Source organism: Erinaceus europaeus, chromosome 17, assembly GCF_950295315.1.
Source record: "Erinaceus europaeus chromosome 17, mEriEur2.1, whole genome shotgun sequence".
Lineage (NCBI taxonomy): Eukaryota > Metazoa > Chordata > Mammalia > Eulipotyphla > Erinaceidae > Erinaceus > Erinaceus europaeus.
This window is the reverse complement of record NC_080178.1, coordinates 75565174-75581804: the sequence shown is the minus strand read 5'-3', so window position 1 is coordinate 75581804 and position 16631 is coordinate 75565174. Positions and strand designations below refer to the sequence as shown.

At 40.3% G+C, this 16631-nt stretch overlaps 1 protein-coding gene across 15 annotated transcripts in view; it reads right to left on the bottom strand.

Moving 5' to 3' along the window:
- Positions 1-2329: 2329 nt before the first annotated feature.
- The window catches only part of SOX6 (SRY-box transcription factor 6), a 586459-nt gene continuing 572157 nt past the window's right edge, over positions 2330-16631 (bottom strand). For all 15 annotated transcript variants that reach the window (XM_060177099.1, XM_060177100.1, XM_060177097.1 and 12 more), the window contains 3 exons: positions 15210-15443; positions 12265-12481; positions 2330-2742 (listed from right to left, as the gene is read on the bottom strand). In XM_060177099.1, coding sequence (XP_060033082.1) covers positions 2439-2742; positions 12265-12481; positions 15210-15443 — 755 coding nt within the window. In that variant the 3' untranslated portion in view covers positions 2330-2438. The remainder of the gene's footprint in view (positions 2743-12264; positions 12482-15209; positions 15444-16631) is intronic.

Below are 16631 nucleotides of genomic sequence, written 5' to 3'. Positions count from 1 at the left end.
TGCTATCCATACAGCACTCTATCTATGCAACAAAATAAAAAAATTGATGTGGTTAGAAGCAAAAGCAAGAGTCAAAGAAACAAAGAGGAAAAAAACACATGAGCATGAACTGAGGAGGAGAGTTATATCAGCAAAAGAAGTCAGTAAGACAATAATAAATACTCATTTTTTCTTTGAGAAAATGACCTCCTCCTCATTTGAAGTAAATATACAAAACCAAAGTTCCAATCCCCAATCAACATTAAGCACATTAAGACGTCCCTATCCGTACCTTGATCAGTGGAAAGAGAGTACTCCTAGCTAGTGACATAGCCAGCAGTAGTCTAGCTAGACCTGTTTATTGCAATTAGTATGGCCTTGAGCACTCTAAATAAATATGAACGTACACTGTTTTCTTCCAAATGACAAGATGGCTCAAGAAATCTGATGTGTGCGTTGGGGGTGTGTGTGGGGGCGGGGAGGCTTCCTATGTCCTGGTAATCAGAGTCTGGGTTACTCCATGAGGTCAACTGTAACAGTCACTGACATTCTCCTACTGAACCACTCAGGGTGATGCTGTCATTGATAATCAGTCCTGGTTTCAGGAAAGTCAAAATGGCATAGCTGGGCTCCCTCAAGTTATGATATAGAGGATAAAGCCCCACTTCCTCCAAACCCATGAGCATTATCTCCATGACAAGTGCAGTTAGTCTTGCTCACAAAGAAATATGTGCCCCTCACCTGCCCCCCATGGGATCACAGATAGTGGGACTTGTCTGCTATCCCAGAGTACATGGTAGGGACGCCCCACGTAGGGAATGCACTCCTTCCTTCTCCTCCCATGCTCTTCCTGCATTACATCCCATTCAGTGAGTCCTGACAACTTTCCTCTGCCTTTATTTTGAGTGTGTCATGTGGCCTCTTGCATCCTGGGGACTCTGCAAAGAGCTTCCTAGATAGGCCAGACATGACAAGGGAACTCAGTGCAAAAGTGCTAGCCCATAATAGCACTGCTGGGCCTCTCCCATGGCCCACAGCCATAGGTTTGGCTGAGGGACCGTCCTGCCTGGCGGTCACCACTGTTGACCCACACTGCTGAAGAGGGCTCAGGGGAAACGCCACTGACGCGCTCCCTACTGATTGTTGCTGAACTGAATTTGAGAAGAAAAAAAAAATTCTGATTTAAAAAAGCTCGAGGTCACAGGGGCATGCCTGTAGGGGTTTCAGATTCGACACCAGTTTCTGACTGTACGGCCCTGTAGCCATGTTTAAAAACAGCAATAAAATTGTTTAATAGTATTTTGTTTCAGAAATGCTTCCAGATGCTCTGGGGACATAGAGTCACAATGTACAACTTTTGTATCTAGCAAGAGAGGAGGTGAAAAAGATTGAATAGTTCTCTAGGGAAGGAGGGTGAAAATCAAGAATCATTAAATTAATGCCACTAATAATTGAAAAAAAAATAAATAGTAAGTGGACCCTTGACATTCTGGAATGAATAAATTATTTAAGAGAAAACGTGTCAAGACTGAATGTCAGGGTTAAAGGCAAAGAGATAATGGGTGTAGTGAGAGGTGGTCTCAGAAGACCACCCTGTCTTTGTCTGCTGTGGTGATCACTCCGGTGTGCGTGTGACACTGGACATCACACACTGATGGCACGTCAAGAGGCAAACACGATTGGTTTCATGCACTGTGGCAACCTTGTTCATTCCTTGCAATATCTTGCCTCCAGATTCCTGAGTACTTTACCATTTTTTTCTGGAAAAAAAAAAAGTGTGGTTTGCTATTTTAATCTGAAGATGCCAAGATTGTCTAAGACTTTGCAGTGTCTCCTTTAAGACTTTCAAAATATTAAGATTCAAAAGTTATGAAAAAGTTTGGCACATTCAAAAGTTTAAGTCTACACATGGAAAAAAAAAGTGGAATTCCGAGGCCTTTCAAATACGCTCTACATGCAGCTGTACACGTTGTGGACTTGTTCTGTGTCACAATATGAAATCCTCAGTTGTCTTCTAAAATAACTCAGAATAAAAACACATTCACAACTTGTAGGCTGGCACAGCATACCTGAGTGAGAATGTTTAACCCCATCTAAAACAGTAACTTAAACCTTTATCAACATCCAAAAGAAAAAAAAAAGTAAGACAAAAATATAAGACTTGTAAGACAGCTATGGGTTGAGATAAGTTTTTCAAGTCCTGGTGTCTCATATTTAATATGTCTTCACCTAAATTAAAAACAACAACAACAACAACAATAACAGTAACGACAAAACTCAAGTTTGTGAAAAAAAAATCAGGGAAAAAACTTAATCTGTCTCACACTGTACGGAACAATTAAGACCATTCTGCTGATGTAATCGTGGGGCCACAGATGCATGCGGGCTCTTTAAGAACTTTTTGTTGAGGGGAGGGAAGTGAAATGTCAGAATATTTTAATTCAGCGAACGGACACTGATCAGTTGGCGCTGACAGCCTCTGGGGCTTCGTTTTCGCTGCTATAGTCTGATTTGGGGTCATCTTCATAGTCCTCGTACATTTCCATGTCATCCTCTCCATTCACCATCTCATTTCCAGCCAGGCTTCCGCCGTCTGTCTTCATGCTGTAAGTGCTCTGGATGACTGGGAGGCTGGGTTCTGGGCTGGCAGAAGTGCTAGAGCAGTCAGATGTCATCTGAGGCGATGGTGTGGTAGTTGCCATAGTAACAGCACCAGGATACACAACACCTGTTCCCGTGGTGATTGGAATCTGAGGCTGTTGCCTGTATAGATTCAAAAAAGAAAATAAAATGGGGGGGGGGATACACCTCTGTCTACATTCTGCACGATAGTGGCGTTCCTCCCCCACACACTCCAAAACAAGGCTCTAGTTGGCATTATAGGCACATGACAAGTTAGGGTAAATGCTCCCTAAGGAGCCCTGCAAATCTGCATGTGAAGACTGAGGGTTAATCAGCATAATGGGACAATTTGTTGGTGCGTTTTGCAACATAAGAGGAGGGTTAACACATCTTAAACTTTGCAGATATGGCAAAGTTTGGATAGTGGTTGGCAGTTGGAACAAATGCTACAGCTAATTTCATTACAAGTGAGATCACTTTTTTCAGATCTCCCGGAACATTAATAAATAGACTGGTCCAGCAGAGAAGCAAATACGGAAGTCAGAACTCCCACCTTCTGCACCCCATAAAGATTCTGGGTCCATACTCCCAGAGGATCAAGAATAGGGAAGCTTCCAGCAGTGGGGGTGGGATATGGCACTCCGGTGGTGGGGATTGTATGGCATTGTATCCCTCTCATCCCACAATCTTGTCGATCGTTATTAAATCACTAATAAATTTTTTTTTAAAAAAATTGACTGGTGGCATGAGACACACTTATAATTATAATAACACTGCTCAGTGGCTTATGTCAATACCTTGATTTGATAACTGCATAAAAAAATAGATCAACTTGAGAAAGGATCTATTATGTCCCAGTGATTAGTGAGTTAGATTTAGCAAAGTTCCTATTTGCTATCCATGCACATGTCTCCTTATTTTTGGTCAATAAATTTGAGACAGAGTTCTGCTTTCTGAGTTATGCAGAAGTCATCTTGGATGTCACTGGTCCTGAGTCCCTGAACTGCTTGGGCCTAGGGGCGGAGCCAGGGCTGGGGGAGTCCTGAGTGAGCAGCCCCTAAGCTCTGTGGCTCAGCAGAATCCTAGATGGATGGCTTCATCTTAGAGTCTAGAAGGTGCCAAGGTCTAGTCACACCGAACCATTCTGTTCTAGTGTTACTCTAGTACAAATAAACTCATCTGACCCTTTATAAAGGCCATCCTCTTCTAGTTCAGGAAGACACAGCTCTCTGTCTCTCAACTGGGCCATTCTATCTGATCACCAATTGAAGGTCTATGAATCTCACCACATGTCTACGAATCTTCACCACATGTTTCTCAGCCTTTGTGGATAACAATTACAATTCAAATTCATTCAAAATTCCATGGTGACTATCCTCTCTGAGGCCCAGTTTTCATACATCTATAGAAGCAGGAAGGCAAGGATGGTTCTACCACTTTGTAACTTTCATGGCTTTGATTCGGTCATCATTTTGGTGTTTCTTCCTGACCTGACATAGAATTGTGGAAGCTTTCTTTTTGTTATTGCTGGGGCTCGGTGCTGGCACTACAAATCCACTGTCCCTGGTGGCCATTTTTCATTTTTATTGGATAGGACAGAGAAATTGAGAGAGGAGGAGAGGTAGAGAGGGAGAAAGAGACACCTTCAGACCTGCTTCACTACTTGTGAAGCATCCCCCCTGCAGGTGGGGAGCTGGGGGCTCAAACTGGGATCCTTGCATGGGTCCTTGCACTTAGTACTATGTGTACGTAACTAGGTACCTATCATTGTTTAACAGCAAAGTTTAACAGTAATGCACTGAGTTTAACAGCAAAGCACTGAGTCTGTGAAGGAGTGGCTGAGTTGTGAATTTTTATTCAACGTCCAGAAGGAAGAAAAAAAATTCTCACAAAGGCCTACAGTCTGGTAGCAGCAGGGCTGATGGAGAGGGCCTTGGCTCACCTATGTCACAGCTGACAGTGCTAGCCTTACAAGTTCTTCCACTCGGTAAGAGAAATGAGAAATGATTAACCCTTAATTCATGAACGAGTAACAAACTTTGATTAATGCAATATTTAAAGTGTTTTCATACAGAATACACCTCAGTCCATTAACACAGCAACCGCATAAGGTGTGATTACCCTAGTTTTCCTAAGAACAAGAATGAGCTTGTGCAATAACTAGCAGACTCAGAATATGAGGTTAGTTCACATGACTTAAATTCTATAATATATTTATGTGTATATATAAATTCACCTCATCCCACAGGATTCCTTGATTTCTATAGAAACTGTTAGCAATCAGTTGAGAGCAAGCACACTTTATTCCTATAATGCTCAGGTTGATTTCTGATTGTCTGAAGGAAGATGATAGAGGAATATAAATGTATGTGTAGAAACAGCTTATCAAATACTGACTTTTCTTTCATAAAATTGTATTTACTAAAAACAGTAAAATTTTTTGCGTCTTAAATTTGTGTCAGTTGGGTTAACTGACAGAATTAGATTTCATGATAACCTTCCCCAAGCAGCAAAAGTCTCATTAATTTCCTTTTTCTTTTCTTCTTCTCCCTTTTTTTTTTGGTTTTACTGAATCTGGATAACATATATATATATATATATATATATATATATATATATATATGTATATATGTATATATATATATTCCTTAACCACATAATAAATATAGAGTAAAAACTTAAAATTTTTCCCTTTTTTAAAAAATTTATTCCCTTTTGTTGCCCTTGTTGTTCTATTGTTGTAGTTATTATTGTTGTTGATGTCATCACTGTTGGATAGAACAGAGAGAAATGGAGAGAGGAGGGGAAGACAGAGAGGGGGAGAGAAAGATGGAGAGGACCTGCAGACCTGCTTCACCGCCTGTGAAGTGACCCTCTTGCAGGTGGGGAGCTAGGGGCTTGAACTGGGATCTTTACGCCGGCCCTTGCACTTCACACCATGTGTGCTTAACCCACTGCGCTACCACCCAACTCCCAGAGTAATAACTTTTACTGCAATATTAATCAATTTTATTGATTTTCTAATTTGGTGAGCTAATCTATAATCTAAACTACATACTATACACAAATGTTACTCTTTCTTTTAGCAAAGGGTGTTTTCATTTCACAATGACTAGTCATTTTTAGCATTTTCAAATCAAAATACCTAGCTATATCGATTTATGAAATAAGTATGAATTGTGTTCCTATTACGTGCTGAGAACTAGCCTTAGATGTTTAATATGATTTTCTTTAATAATCACACACAGCTGAAAGTTTATCCGTTATTTTCCCTCTTTTATTGATGAAGTAACCAATTAAGATTCAAAGAGTTAAAATTGCTTGTCCAAGTTCACGCAAGCACCACAGCTTTAAATCCCTTATTTCTACTAAAAATCAAGACTGGGCCAAGGTGCATGCCCAAGATCCTAAGTTAATGATATAAATATAATTGTGGCCAGCAGAGAGATAGCAGATTATGCTCCTGCACTGGGAGCTTAGCCCAGGTCCTTCCATGTTAATCTGTCAATCGTGTTAATCATTATTAAATCACCAATAAAATTTTTTTAAAGTGATTGTCTTTATAGAAAAGAAAGAGGTCAGAGCCAGGTGGTGGCACATCATGTTGGGCACACAATTACCATGTGCAAGAAAATGTTCAAGTCCCTGAACCCCACCTACGAAGGGAAGATTCAGAAGCTGGTCTGCAAGTGTCTCTCTTTCTCTCCTTCCATATCTCCCCCCTCCTCTTTCAGTTTCTCTTTGTCCTATCAAGTACGAGATCAAAGAAAATGTTAGAACCAATCAACAAAGAAGCAGCATGGCAGACTACAGCTCAGCTAAGATAACACAAGGCAACTCACATCCTTGGAAAGTGAATTGTCTAGCTAGACAGCTCAGAAGAAACTTGAGTGAGAACCCCTACAATGTGTGAAGTATGACTTTTGAAGCCCCTTCTAAGTTACCACTGACTCTGTTAAGGTCAACACATAAAGCATCATACTGATCTTACGATCCTGTTGCCACAGTTATAAATGCTAACTATAGACTGAATGAGTACAGCTGATTATACGTAGAGAAGTCTGGCTCTCAGGTGTTTTCAAAATATTGCCCTAACCTTCCTAACTTTTCTTTACAGGGAAAATCCCTAGCCTACTTTTCTTCTTTAAAACTGAACATTACAACATTAGCACATTTTTATAGACCACATGCAACACTATGCAATATTTCTCTCTCTCCCTCTCTTTTTTTCTCTCTCTCTCTCTGCCAGGTATGTGACTACGTATACCAAAATATCATTTGACCACATATATTCATGTTATGTGTCTAGATTCTTTGTAGCATTCTCCACAAGCTCGCTGTGTACAGAATTAGTGCCCCATGAACTATAGTAATTTAGCTCAGTGATGGGTGCATAGAGGAGTTCAAATAGGCCCTTACCAATTGACTGAGCAATCAATTAACAAAATGGAAAATCCTGCCAGCAGACTCAAGCTAGGTCTATCGGAAATTACTTTCCTAAAAAGCATTTTTCCTTCCTTGACAGATCAATTGCAAAGTCAAAATTCAAACCCTGCAGATTTTACAAACAGGAATAGCTGGCTAGTATTGGACTTCACAAATAATGAATGTGCACATCCAAACAGAAGTTGTAGATGTTTGTAAATGTGTCCAGCGATATCACTGAAATGAGCAGAGAGGACAAAAAAAAAAAAAAAAAACTCCTCCTTACATCTCAGGTGTCTTAAGCTGGTCCTTACAGAGCTGTGTATTACTACATGTTTCTAGAGTGTATTCCAGCTCCTCAAATGGCAAAGGAGTCACATACAAAGGAGCTGCATACCTGTGCTGGCAAAGCCCCCCACTCATTGGGGCGATACAGAATCTATAAACAAGGGGTGACAAAGTCTGTTTCATCAGGAGATAAGCCTACACGTAGTGCCTATCTGTTCTTGACTGCAGGAAGGGCTTGAAAGGATAGTAGTCCCTCTCACAGTATCAGAAGCTCTAATTGGGCATTCTCTACACCAGGAAAATATCAGAGGGGGATGGTTCATTTGTACTAGTCAGTTATATATTTGTAAATATTTCACTGATTTTATTCAACCAAAAGTCAAAACTGCAAATAAACAAATCAACAGTCAAAACTGCTAATAACCAAGTCACAGCGAAAGGCAGTAGAATATAATTCTTTATGGTATTAAACGGAGATCTGATTCATAGCATTATTGTTCTAGAATAACATTTACTCTAATTTGGGATCTACTATGTGCCAGACATTAATTTAAGCACTTTAGCTATATTAAGTTATTCAGTTTTCAGAAGCGACTCGTGCTATAAATCAGTGCCATCCTAAAGTTGACATCTAGAGTTGAAGTTTGCCCAGGGCAAGTTGATTGTTCAGAAGACTAGAGATGGCTAGACTTCGCTTCCTAAAGCCAGGAAGAAGGAGATCTAGTATTGAAGCCAGAACAGTTTGGTTACAGAATTGATATCCTTAACTACTACACTGTACAGTCTCTAAACAATTTGTAGTCTATAACTGAGAGGTATGTATAATGGTGGAAACAACATGTGTTTCACATTCACATAAGCCTGGTTTAAATCTCAGCTTTGCAGTTTACTAGCTGTGTGGTCTTGGACAAATTATTTAACATCTCTGAACACTTGCTTTTCAGCTCTATCCTGACAGTGATGTTGCCTATCTTGTAAACATGTTGTATCTATAATAATGGGTATAATTTACTCAACACAAAACAGTATATGTCAGTATTATTAATACTGATATAGCCCCAAGTCAAATACTTTATAGTATTTGCATAGTTCTCTTTTGGTTCACAGGTAAACTACTAAATAAACTTCAAGTAAATTGAGGTAGATTTATTCCATAGTACTTTGGGAAAAGATAAGACCAGAGCTCTATGTGACACAATGAATATTAACAGTACTTTTATCAGAATTATTATAAATTTTGACATATAACCTATTAGCTGAAGGGGCTTAATCTAAGGAGAGAGCTAACCTTATACTGTTTCATATTTCTTGATAAGTTCATTTCATAATATGTAAGGATAAATATCTGAGTCACTGAAGTAGCTATGCCATAAGTAAAATGTATGACACTGTTGAGGAATATATATAATTTTATTAGCTTGGAAGTTTTGCATGTCTTTTCAAAATCAGCTGTAAAAATTGATCTCATCCCCATTCCCTCAAGAAGTTAATAGCATTCTTTGAATTTCTTATTTGTTTTTCCTCTTGTAATAACCGTATATCTACTGAAGATCAATTCCCAAAGGTGAACCCCCGGGAGTTGATAATCTACCAGCTACAGCTATCTGAATGAGAACACACATCCTTAAGTGGAAATAATACCTGGCTTTCTGTGGTTAAGACCACCACAGAGTGGGCCAAAAAGACATCCTGGCATTGCCTGCACACTGAAACACCCTCACACAGTTTAAAATGGTGCATCCACAGACCCCCATACAAGAGTCCTAGTCTTTAAATTTCAGTCTTTTTTATGCCACCATATGCCACAACCAGTGACCACGTTTTCTTTAGATTATAGTGATTCTTACGTCATTGTGCTTACATTCTTATGTGATTATATGGAAATATAAAGCACATTTTGAGGCAACTTAAGTGACAGCAATTCCTTAGAAATCAGGCAAGAAGGAGAAGAAAGAGACTAGGTCTTGAACCTTTGTTCCTTCTCCCACTTTTGGCAGTGCAAGGACCTTTCAAAGCCTTCATCTGTTCATCTTATTTAGAGGATTATGCGCTTTGTATATTAAAACACCTAGTAGGGCTGGGTGGTGGTACAAGGACCCAGGTTCAAGTCCCTGATCCCCACCTCATGAAGGGGAAGCTTCACACGCAGTTAAGCAGTCCTGAAGGTGTGTCTCTTTCTGCCTCTCTCTGTATCTCCTCCTCCTCTCAATTTCTATCTGTTGAAAGAGAGAGAGAGAGAGAGAGAGAGAGAGAGAGAGAGAACAATAGAAAGAAAACAGGAGGGAAGAAAGAAAGGAAAAAGGGCAAGTAATGGGCACCAGGAGCAGGTGCCAAGCTCTGGTGATAGCACCAGAGGCAATGAAAAATAAGATAAAATAACAAATAAAGAGAAAAAATACCTAGTGTGCAGTGCACACTCGCTATGTGCCACTGCCTATTAAGTCGACTTGGTTCTTATTTTAAATGCATCATTATATGTTGGGGTATTTTGATACAGTTTCTAATTTGTTCTGATGTGGTACCAGAGCCCTGTAATGCATGACGCCGCTACTCAGCAACCATCTCTGGATCAATTTTCTCATTCTTCTGTTGTATAGATAAACTGAGGAGGGAGGGGGGAAGAGAGAGAGAGAGAGAGAGCCAGAAAACGAGATGGAGAGAGAGAGAGAACCGAGACTGCACCATGCTACCATTCGTGGAGCCATCCTGGCACCCTTCAGAGAGGACCTTATTGGTCTCGGGGCTTGAGTCCAGGGCCTTGCACATGCAAAGGAATATTCAGCAGGGTGATCCAGTTCGTGATTTCCACAGCTGGCTAATTTCACAGATCCTGTGGTAAAGGAGACTCAGTGAAATACAACCATTGATCTAGTCTATAATTTGTGACTCGCTTTGCATCACTAGCTACAAAGGGGACACAGCCAGAGAGAAGGGTGATTCGAATCACAAAGGATTTCAAATTCAAACTTCGACTGTTCAAAACAGATCATATTAGTCTCAGAGATATTCCAACAGGATTAAAAGGAAGTATTAATCACACAACCTTAAATTTATATTTTGTTACATCCTAAATTGGTATGTTTCCTAAATCTTTTAATTAGTAAGTGAGGAGTCCAATTACAGTGTATTATACGTTTGGTGTTGAAAGCATTATTACCTTTAAAAAATGTAAACAATTATAATATAAAAGAATTTGATAATCCTATTTTGGCATGTCTTCATCTGTTAATATATTGGGTTCCTCAGATAATGAAATAGTTTAAGGTGCTCATTACCTCGAAAAAGATTCTGCCAAAGCAGTAAAACATTCTTTGATTATCTAATGTTATGTAAAATATAAATAACTGTGGTAGTAAGTCCATATTTAATAGGAATGATAATGATAGGAATTTACCCTTATTGATATTATACTAAGTTCCATAAAAATATTCCTTTTAAAAGCACTGCCTCACTGAATCCTCCCAACAGTTGTAGGAGATAGGTACCATTGCTTTTCTTATTTTATATGTGTGAAAAAATCAAAGCTTAGAGGTGCTAAATAATTTGCCCTGGTGTAAACATCCCAGTCAGTGTCTGAACTTCAATAGTCAAACTCCAAACCCAACCCCTATCCAGAACCCACTAGTGTGTTTGTTGTAAGCCTCATTATCCAGGCTGATGTCCTTGGCCTCCTTTTATTTCAAATTCTCTCTGTGGTTTAAAATACATTCTAGGCTTTTAAACATATGCTTCTGACATTATGATTATTATCTTGTGTTTATTTCATGAGGTGTGTGTGTACCTTTAAAAAGAAGTAGCTCTTTATTTGTGCTTTAAGCTACTTCTTTTCTCCACCTCTGAGTGAGTCTTTCTTGCCCTGCTATAACACAGTTCCTCAATGTTCACATTATTAGCAAAGACATCTTTCTTTTCAGCTTCTCCACCTTTCCCATTGAGGCCTTTCTCAAGGGTCCTGCTAGTGTGTTTCCCGTGGTTTCAGACTGGTGCCTCCAGTGCGGTCCCCTGGTTGGCCACCGCCCTGTGCTTCTAGGTCTGGGTGTGCTGAAATCCACAGGCATCTGCGGCCCACTTATCCTGACTACTGTGGTTACAAGGGGCCTCTTTCGAACGCAGACAGCCAGTCAGCCAAGTCGAAATTTATACCCGAAATCTATTACCTAATTTTTAAACAAAATGACATGAAATCAGACTTGAGGATATCAAAAACATGTCTAGTTTCTGACTTAAGCAAGAAAATCCACATTGTTACTGCTGCCACCACAGAATAATTTACTGCAACAGGAGTTCTGGTTCTTATGCCAAAAATGAGGTTCTCTAACCAATGTCAAGGCCAATTATCTTGTGGTAGATCCCACAACAAAAGCAGGCTATTGTGATTAGAGTCAGAAGCACCACCCAGAGAAGCTTCTGGGGATTTCTGAAGTTCAGTTTTCTCCCCTCCTCCTCTCTTGTGTGTCTGTTTAAATAAACTACCACAAACTGTGTGTGGGCGCTGAACGTCTTAGGTTAGAGACAATGGAAGGAGGGGTCAGTCAGCAGCGATGGCTGCAGGCCTGTTTCGCTTCATACAGGAGCCTACAGTAAGAATGCATGCTTGTGCGGAGTTGGGCGGTGGACCCAACTAAGGATCTGGGTTCGAGCTCCCGGTTCCCCACCTGCAGGGGAGTCCCTTCACAGGTAGTGAAGCAGATCTGCAGGTGTCTGTCTTTCTCTCCCCCTCTCTGTCTTCCCCTCCTCTGTCCATTTCTCTCTGCCTTATCCAGCAAGGACAACAACAACAACAACAACAACAAAACCTGCATGCTTGCAGCGCTGCAGCGATCACGAGTCGAGAGCCTTCGAAAAGGCAAAAGCTCCGAACTTCCAGAGTGTTTCTCTCTGCACGCCCACAGCGGCTGCCCTGCAGTTTCTTACTGAGGGAGCCGGGCAGCTAATGGCCAGACCACTTACCCCACGGTGAAGAACTGCCTCATCTCCTGTCTCCGCGACCTCATCAGTTGCTTATACTCTCCGATTCGGAGCTTTTTGCCATCAACGATGCAGGTGCGTTTCGGCCGAGGTTTGTATTTATAGTTCGGGTACTTCTCTAAGTGGATCTTGCTTAGCCGGGCCTGTTCTTCATAGTACGGCTGCTTCTCTTGATTGGACATGGATTTCCAGCGAGACCCTAGACGTTCAAACAGCCTTAGACACACATACAAGTCCAGATAACATCTTCCTGGCAAATACGATTAGATATAGGTTGTTCCCACTGCCTCACACGCCCGTGGTGTGAGTAGCCAGCCCCTGTATCCACAATCTATTGAGTCTCATAACTACATTTGGCCCATAGAGCATACAACAATTTCACAGGTGACATTTTTTATTATTTCTCCTAGAAATTTAGTTGATACTACTGTGAATATTATATATATATACATATATACACGCATATATACATATATATATTTAAATCAGAGCACTGCCCAGTTCTGGTTTATGGTGGTGTGGGGCATTGAACCAGGGACTTTCAAGCTTCAGGCATGAAAGACTATTTGCATAATAACCATTATGCTATCTTCGCCCTATTGTGAGTCTCTTGTTTCAAAACCAACCTTTAGTGTTTAGAAACTTATCTTTGATTTCTTACACCAGAGTCTTCACTCCTCCCAGCTGCCTTTCCTCTCAAGAGGGGAAAAAAAAAGAAAAAAAAAAAACCAAACCTTAAACATCTTAAGCAGCCTTCAGAGTATGACAGTATTCAAACACCTCCCCTACGCCAAAGCTTCTTTGATAAGATCTTAAGGGAGGCTACTATCTTCCATATATAACAACCTACTGTCTCCCTTGACCTAGGGTAATTAAAAACAACCTAAACTCGACTCAAGTTACAGCTCTAGCGCCGGAAAGTAGAGTCAGAGTATATATACCGTTTTCAAGTACTATAAACGTCCATTCAAAGCTGTACCAATGAAAGTACAAAATTTTTTTAATATGGTTTATACAGGAAGAAGGAAAAGTATTCACGTCTCTAATATTGTTTATAAAGAATTATCTAAACACTTGATGAAGGAGGGATTTTTTTTTCTTTTACGTGTATCAAATTGCATTTTTGTGTCTTGCTGGTGAATAAAGCGGTAACAGCTGTGCTGACTGGATGCTAGCTATTCTTCAGTGGAGATTTTTCATACATAAACAAATGGAGAAGTTGTACAAATATTCTCTGTAGCCAGCAATCTCCTGGGATGCTTTTGTAGCACATCCACCCCCGTGTTTTCCTGACAGTTGTACACAAGTCCTGTAGGTTATGCAGATAAGCCACTCTTCCTTCTGCTAGCTCCCAGCAGCTCAAGGCCTCAGTTAACAGAAAACTCCTGGTCCTCTCAAATCTTGTGCTGTAAAGGTTTACATCTTAATGAATACGCTTACTGTACTCATAATAAGTTATTTTACAGAATGAACACAAATAATACATATTCCCTACAGCTGCCAAAATAGAAACAGAGAAGTTCTGTACCCCATTTTGGAGCTTACTCAAACAGCCATTAAAGTGGAAAAAAAAGGAAAAAAAAGTGTGTGTGTGTGTGTGTGTGTGTGTGTGTGTGTGTGTGTGTGTGTGTGTGAAAGAAATTTTCTAAGTTATAACCCAAACTTTAAGGAGAGAGGAACTTGACTTTCTTTTTACTATCTATTAATTACAGAAATAATATACCCATCACCAACATTTTTGCTTAAAAGCTGTTTCAATCCAGAAGAAGAAAACTCCCAAAATAAAACCCCATGTAGTTTGAGCGACACCTAGTATTTATCTTGAAATTCAAAAAAATCAAACGGAAAAAATTTGTATTTTAACATTTCACCACTACTTGGTCTTGAGGGTGTTCTAAATTTTCTTCAAGGTCACTGCCTCAAAATGTCTCAGCATCAAGTTGAATTATTTACACAGTGACAAAACATGTGTATTGGTGTATGTCCAGATCACTGATACTTATTCAGATTAAATATTTATTGCTTTTGAACAAAACATTTAAAAAATGAAAACCACAGTTTAAGTCTCTAATGTTTTTCAGCTTCTCTAAGGACTCCCTTTGAGACTGTCACATCATGACAGCTGAGATGGAACAGTGCCTTCTGCATTTTCTTTTTCTTTTTAAAGAATATGTTGACTGTAATGCTGTATATTAAATAAAATATGTTCAATATGTTGAGGAGAATAATTCCAAACTGCATTGTCCGCACTAGGCACTCTACACTAACAGGACAAGGCTTGAGTTGAATCCTGAGAAATGGGAGTGTCACCCTGGCAACTGACCACAAAATGGGTCTCGGTATGTCCAACTCATTGCAGTGATGTTTGAACTAGTCATCTTATTAGAGTCAATGCAGTTTTACTTTTACAAGTTGAAAGTTATCATTGGAGGCACTGTTCTCCACTCCATGAATTTCACACTAGTTTTGACTACCCTCAGTCCTTGAAAACTTCTTTCAGAGGGACCGTGGGATCTCAAGAAAAAGCCACAGAAGACGACTGGAGGGTCTGTAAGTGTTTTCAAGGTTTCAAAGCAACATGAGTGTTTAAGAAGTGTTAATATTGATGAAACATGTCTCCGTGACTCCTGGTTAGCTGTTACCTCTGAAGAGTTGTCAAATTCAAAGTGTTAACCTATACTATAATTAGTTCTGACTCCAAAATAAGGTTTTTGGTCAATTTGCCCCTGGCACCTTGTGAATGTAGCAGTCTCAAGTGGAATGCTACACTGTGGGGCAGTGACAGCACAGATGGTGACGGAGGCTCCCATGGCAGCCTGCTGACCTGTCTCTGCAAACCTCTGGCTTCTGGAGATTTCCAGTGATGTCTCTCTGCCTTTCACCCGGGGCATGCAAGGGGTGGAAGGCCAGCATTGAGCTGCACTCACCTAAGATTTTGCTAATGTTGGAGTTATGCATGTCAGGGAAGGCTTGAAGGATTTTTCTCCTCTCATCCTTCGCCCAGACCATGAATGCATTCATTGGTCGCTTGATGTGTGGCTCACTGCTGGCCCGGCCTCGGGCATCCCTGTAGACTCTTGCTTCAGCCACAGTGGCACCTCCTGCAGGCCAACAGTAATACTGCTGTAGTTTAGCTGCGGAGCCATTCATTCCTTTACTTCCTGTAATGTCAGGGCAGGGAGAACAAGATAGGTGCAGAGCATTATTATCTGAGCGACGTGCAGCTGCTGCCTGGTTCAGCTGTTCTCCCTAGGACCATTTCTTCTACTTCTAGCATTTTCCTGGAAACCGAGGACAGTTTCAAATGGGAATTCTACAGGTGCCTTCTGTTGCAAGGTCCATTTTGTGTGGAGTTATACCTCTAGCACATTTCACTACAGTCACTTTCAGGTGACTAGTAAAGCAGTGAGTGGCATGACTAGGTAGCAAACTTTCCTGCCATTCAAAAGCAGAATTTATATAGCTTTAAAAAAAAAAAAAAAACTCCATCTGTCAAAAACTGAAACCACTTCAAACTAACTCTTTCTCTGAAATGGAATTTTCTTTCCAAATACAGGGGCTTGGCCTGTATTCTTCTCACTGCCTGGAGTCCCTTCTGATTTTTCACACGATATCCCTCCTGTCCTTCCAGCCTAACCGAACACAATTGTTTCACATATGAATGAATTAATTCAACAGAAAATACTGAGTGTAGGGACACAGATTTATTTGTCTACCATTTTATGCGTATTTGTCATTCTCTATTCTGAATTGCTTACAGTTCAGTGGGAAGATGCATCTTAAACAGGCAGTTATAACAGAGTATGTGATAACTATAATACTGAACTACAACAGGGTGCCAAGAGGACATCAAATAGCATGGTCAGTGAATGTCTCCTAGGCGAAGGCATCTGCGCAGAATTCTGAAGACTAAGCAGAAGTTAGCACATGTGGAAAGGGGTCAAGACTGAGAAGGAGCATGTGGTATCTGTCCTCCTGCTGACTTAGCTCACTTAACATGATGACTTCAAGGTTCATCCAACATGTGCCAAAGAAGATTTCATCATTTATTAAAGGTAAGCAGTGTTCCATTGTGTGTGTGTGTGTGTGTGTATTATCACAACTTTTTTTTTAAAAAAATCATTAATGATTTAATATTGATTTACAAAGTTATAAGGTAACAGGGGCACAATCTCACACCTTTCCCACCACCAGAGCGCTGTGTCCCCATTCCCTCCATTAGTAACTGCAGTGGTTCTCTTAGGGTCACAGATATAGGCTATTATTTCTACATCAATCCATCTATGTATCTATGTGTCCATCCATTTTTTTTTTCCCTATGGTCCTTTTCTCTTCCTTTCTAAGTCTCA